A 6,000-nucleotide genomic window follows, 5' to 3' on the forward strand; every position below is an offset into this window, starting at 1 on the left:
AAATTTATTTCTCTCATTTGATTCTTATCTTAGCGAAAACTATTTTTTCTTAGTAATTTTTTAATTCTATAGAAATTCATTAATTCATTAACATTCTTCCTCAACCAATTGATATGTCAAATATTTATTTTAAAAATCTGCAAAGTCACCTATAACACTTTATCGCAAGTTTTTAATGTGCTCCCTCTTTCACAATCAAATATTAAATTTTCAACGTCTTAGAACATGAAATTACAGAATCACTTAAAAATAAACTATCAAAGATTAAGCATCCGTTATAATATGTTTGTTTGAGAAAAAAAAAAAAAAAACATTAGATATGTAAACAGCAACTGCTTGTCACTTTTTTTACACGTGTGATGTTCATTTAAAGTTATCATCTCTGTTTGTTTACATTTGAACTTTAGCACTATTTCATATCCATTTAAATTTATGAATTTTTAATTTAAAAAAAAAAATCTATTTTTACAGTTCTCTATAATTTTATTTTATTTGTTTACTTTTTTTTCATTTTAAACAGGTAGCATCCGGATGTTGGTGGTATTTCTTCTCAAAATTCACCGAATTCTTCGATACGTTTTTCTTTGTGCTACGTAAGCGTTACGATCAAGTGTCAACACTTCATGTCATTCATCATGGAATTATGCCAATGTCAGTTTGGTGGGGTGTCAAATTTACACCTGGCGGTCATAGTACATTCTTTGGATTCCTCAACACATTTGTTCACATCATTATGTACACTTATTATATGTTGGCTGCTATGGGACCAAAAGTACAGAAATATTTGTGGTGGAAGAAGTACTTGACTGTGTTGCAAATGATCCAATTTGTTTTGGTTATGGTACATTCTTTCCAATTGTTTTTCAAAAACGAATGCAACTACCCCATTGGATTTGCTTACTTTATTGGAGCACATGCAGTTATGTTCTATTTCCTGTTTTCGGACTTCTACAGACAAGCGTATCTAAAGAACGAAGCGAAAGTAAGTATAGTTTGCAGACTACCTGTCTTCAATAATAAATTTATATTTATGTTACGTTATCCCCGTTACGTAACGTTACGCTATTTATGTTACGTTACGTTATTTCCGTTACGTTAAGGACTTGAATGTGTAATAAGATTTTCAAATGAAATAGAGACAATTACTTCTTAACAAAAGATTCAATAATATCCGTACACTTTATTTCATACAATTTTACACTTTATTTCTTAGTTCACAGTCACTTTTAGCAAACAATTTAATTCAAAGAAAAATCTGTCAAAAAAGTGGTTATTAACATTTTGCAAAGCATTTTTGTTAGATTTAATTAGAAATTTTTCAATTTTAAAAGATTGATCTAATATTTCATGTCTTTTTTACAGAAGGAAAAACTAGCCGCCGAAAAGCTCCATATGAATGGTTTTGCCAATGGAGTTATCAGCAAACTGAAAGCAACCGAAGCGAATAATGTGAATGCCAATGGCAATGGTACAGTGAAACATCTTATCGAAACAATTGGTTCAACGACGACGACGCGGCACCGAACCTATGGCGGAGGGCCATCAAATAATTAGAAAATAATAAAAAAAATAGCTTTTGTACTTAAATAATTATATTATAAATTTTAAAGCAAATTGTTCGTCATAATTTAAGTCTTTTTTCATAATTATGGTAGAAATTATATTAAAAGAAAAAAAAAACAAAAACAAAAAAAATAATAAAACAAACAAACCCAAACACACACACATATACAAATCCACAAAACCATTCACAATGTAATGAAAATTATATTATTTTAATATTAAGTCAAATGCGTAAATGAATTAGAGAATTAAGAGTGAAAAAGATGATGTTCAATTTTAAGAAAATAAAAATATATTAAAAAATTGATGAATGAGAGTTTTTTTTTTACAAAATTTGAAGGAATGAAATGATTTGAAATTAAAATATTGAACAAAAATAAAAGGATATTCATCTTATTAGTAGCTTTTTGATTAATTTTTTTTTTGTTGGATCAATTGAAGAAGGTATTTTGTCATTTGGCGAAAATTATATGCATTAGAAAATGATCAATTTTGATGTTTTTCATGAAATGATAATTCAAAAATAGGGCCAAAAATGAAAAATCCGCTCAGACCATATTCTAATTTTATTCATTACCTTTAAATTGAACTTAAAAAAATAAAAATGTGACTAGACCATATTTTAGATTAAAAGTCAATCTTTCATTAGCAAATTAGTTTTTTGCAATAAGTGTTCTGTGGGCCTCACAAACTGTGCAGAAATTTTCCAAATTTCTCGTTTTTCTCAAAATTTTGTCCGGAGGCGGAGGCCTCTTAAAAGGATTCTTTTCTTTTTGATATATATTTTGCACCATAGAAGCTTTGTTTAGGTGCAACAAATTAAGAAGATTTGTTCGCTTATTTAGGTATAATGACGGCAGTCTTCTTACAGAAATCCACATAGAAACACGGACGGACGGACGGCATGATAAAAACCCCTTTTTTAACTTCTCCATCATTGTAATTTTGTTTTTACACGAAACCAATACAAATATTCAAAGGAAATGTTTGATCAATTCAAGATTAAGCTCCAAAGCAAGTTCGAAACATTATTAATTTTACTAGGGTGCAGCATTTTTAGAAAAAAAATATTAAAAATGTTAGAGCTTTTTTTTTCTAAGAAAAAAGTTGAAAAAACTGTAGATATGTACGTCTTTTTTTAAGAAATTGATAATGTTCACATAAAACCAAGATTTCAAAAAATCAATATCAATATATTTTTAAGAGCCCCCGCACACTACAAACTTTCTCTCGGCCTACAGTTTAATCGGTCTCTTAATCAGTATGAAGATATCGTCGCTTCAGAAGCAAAGTGTCCTATCTCTAAATCTGGCATTTTCAGAAAGGCAATTTAAAATATTTTTATTGTTAAAAAACATGCTACACTGATGAAATTCAGGATGAATGTTTAAGATAAAGCAGGACAAAGGATTCAAAAAGTTCTTAAAAATATTTTTGGTGAAAAGATGTTTTTTTGATGGGTTGAGTTCTGTGTGAGAAAGGTATCATAACAGCTGACTTAAATAAGAAATTACTCACACTTGGGAAAAATTGTTACACCAATAAAAATTGGTAAAAATGTTTCATTTATAACAGAAACCAAGAACTCAAACAGTCTATACAAATATTTTAGGTGAAAGGGTGTTTTTTTTTTTTGGAAATAGGGAAAATCCACGATAAGTCCGATAAAATCAATGGGATAAAAGGCACCCTTACGAAATTTATTTAAAATGTTGTCTTTCCCATGGGAATTACGAATAAAAGAAATCTATAAATTTTTTGTCATATGAAATTGTGTTTTTTTTTTAGGTGTAGTAGTGAAGTAACTAAAGCTCAAAAATTGGCAATATTAGGGAACCCGGCCGAACAGCTTAGATTTTGATGATCTTTTTTTTCAAACGTCGGTAATTAGAAATACTTTAAAGTCTATAGATTAAAAATTGCCGGTGTTGCCGTTTTGATTTTTTAAATTTAATTGAAGATTTTTGTGAACAAAAACAAATTTTTTTCAAAAATTTTTCTTAAATTTCATAAATTAACTGATGCCAAAAGATTGTCTAGGAAATTCAAGGAAAAAAAATATATGGGAGTGAAGGACAATCTTCCATAGTTCAAGCAATAGATGCAATTTTCTTATTAATTGACTTCAAACACAAAAAAAAATATTTGAACACAACGGCAACACCTACAATATTCAAATATACATTTTTTAAAAGCTAGAAGCTTAGTAATATATGTAAAATTAAAATTAAGTTAATTGAATGAACGGCTTTTGAAAGAATGGTAATTGAACTCAGATTTTTGAAACAAAAAAATTATTGAAAAAATTTTAACATGTCGTTTTTTAAACTTGGTCGTAATATAAAATGCATTTATTTTCAAATTTTTTTGACGCATTTATTATGATTTTAAATTATAAAAAGAAATGTCAATATGTATTACGGTTTATGAAAAAAATTAAAAAGTATTTTATTTTCGAAGAACTTTTTTTAATAAAAGTTTTGAAAAAAAAATGTAACTTATTTTTTTTTTTTATAAGTTCAACATCTAAACATAGAATTATTTTTTATTCATTTAATAACCCTTCCTGTTGAAAGTTAAATTGAAAAATTTAAAGTTCCTATTTACCACAGTCTCTGAGAAAATTAATTATTTCAATGAAAAAATTCAGTTTTAATAAAAAAAAAACCATTGAAATTGAAGTAATTTTTCATTTTTTTTTTCAAAAGTGTGATATATTTTACCTTTTTTGCTTCGAAATTCAACTGATAATATTTATGGCCAAAAATTTTTTTTAAATAAATTCATATTTTATTAGAAAAAGTTTGTAAAAAAGTCATTTTAAATTTTTCTAATAACATTTTTTTTTTAATTCTGAGTTTGAGGACCATTTTTTCAAAAAGTCTTGATCAAATTTAGTGGATTTAAATTCAAGAGATAAGAATGAGCTTCTGGCTTTTTAAAAATGTATCTTAAAATATTGTAGGTGTTGCCGTTGTTTTCAAAATATTTTTTTTGTGATTGAGGTCAGAATGTTAGAAAATTGCATTTATCGCTTGAACGATGGAAGATTGTCCCTTACTGCCTTTTATATATTTTCCTCAAATTACCTAGAGAATCTTTTGCTATCATTTGTTTTATGAAATTTAAGCAAAAAAAAATGGTTTTGTTAAAAAAAAATTTAATTTTAATTTTAAAAAATAATACGGCAACACCGGCAATTTTTAATCTATAGACTTTAAAGTATTTTTAATCACCTACGTTTGAAAAAAAAAATCGTCAAAATCAGAGCTGTTCGGCCGGGTTCCCTAATAATTTGCTTTAGTTACTCTACTATAGAGAAAATATGGGTATAATTGAAAAAGTGTGTAGGTAATATACTAGAGTAATACTAGTGGTACCCTATTGAAATTCAGCAATTATGTTACTTTTGAGATTCGAAACAAGAATCTTAAGTGTCTATAAGAATATTATGGTAAAAACTTAAAAGGGTGTTTTTTTGAGTGAAAACAAAAATGATGTTTTTTCGAAGAGACACTAAATTCTGTTATTGGTCCCAGAAAGCCAATTATTCGTGTAAAACGTCTAAGAATCTGAGTATAAACGTTTAATTCGTCATCAAAACCAAAAATAAAAGGAATCAATGCCCATTTTACCTGTACTATACAGTGTATAGTGTTTATGCGAGGAGCTTAAAGTTGTAGAACAAATAAAATTTAATTTTTGGTCCTCTATCGAATGGTCTAAATATTTTTTTTTTTAATCCTTAAAAAACAAAAAAAAAAAAATATTCAGACTTACATATGTCTTTTTGCATAAAAATAATTCCTATTCTTGTGTTTTTTTTTTTATTAGCAATGCTTGAAAAAATGTCGTTTTGTATTGTGATGAAACCAATAATTTTTTTTATTAACATGGATGGTACCTCAAATGAAAAACAACATTATGCCCTCACGCTTTTATTTTAAGTGGTATTTTAATGAAAGTTTGAAAAGAAAATAGCTTATTGTTTTGTGATTTTTTCTGTATACTGAACTCTACAACGATTAAGTATCGGCAGATCAAAAAGTTTATTTGATCAAAAAAAAAGTATGTTTTGCTTCACAATTGCCTTCAAACTAAAGTAATAAAACATAAAATCCCATCAAGAAATTTTTTCGCAGTTAATCCAGAATTAACTCATCAAAATTTGCTGAGTTAATTTGGGGTTAGCTCTAACTCCAAATTGAGAAACTGGGACTTTAAGCTTTTACTGCTAATCCAAGTTTCAACGGACCTTAGTGAAATCATTAAACAATAACAATTTTAAAAATTATTTAAATTATTTCTATTTTAAGTGGAGCGATTGAATATAATTCAATTTTAAAGTTCAAGTGACCTCAACTCCAAATTTATAAAGTTGAGGTCACTTGAACTTTAAAATTGAATTATATTCAATCGCTCCACTTAAAATAGAAA

General features: G+C 27.1%; 1 protein-coding gene across 4 annotated transcripts in view; it reads left to right on the forward strand.

Moving 5' to 3' along the window:
* LOC129913757 (elongation of very long chain fatty acids protein 7) overlaps positions 1–1,841 on the forward strand; it is a 46,423-nt gene extending 44,582 nt beyond the window's left edge. For all 4 annotated transcript variants that reach the window (XM_055992591.1, XM_055992589.1, XM_055992593.1 and 1 more), the window contains exons 5-6: positions 521–982; positions 1,363–1,841. In XM_055992591.1, the coding sequence (XP_055848566.1) occupies positions 521–982; positions 1,363–1,554 (654 nt within the window). In that variant the 3' untranslated portion in view covers positions 1,555–1,841. The remainder of the gene's footprint in view (positions 1–520; positions 983–1,362) is intronic.
* The last annotated feature ends 4,159 nt before the right edge of the window (positions 1,842–6,000 follow it).

Source organism: Episyrphus balteatus, chromosome 3 (genome assembly GCF_945859705.1).
Source record: "Episyrphus balteatus chromosome 3, idEpiBalt1.1, whole genome shotgun sequence".
Taxonomy (NCBI): Eukaryota; Metazoa; Arthropoda; class Insecta; order Diptera; family Syrphidae; genus Episyrphus; species Episyrphus balteatus.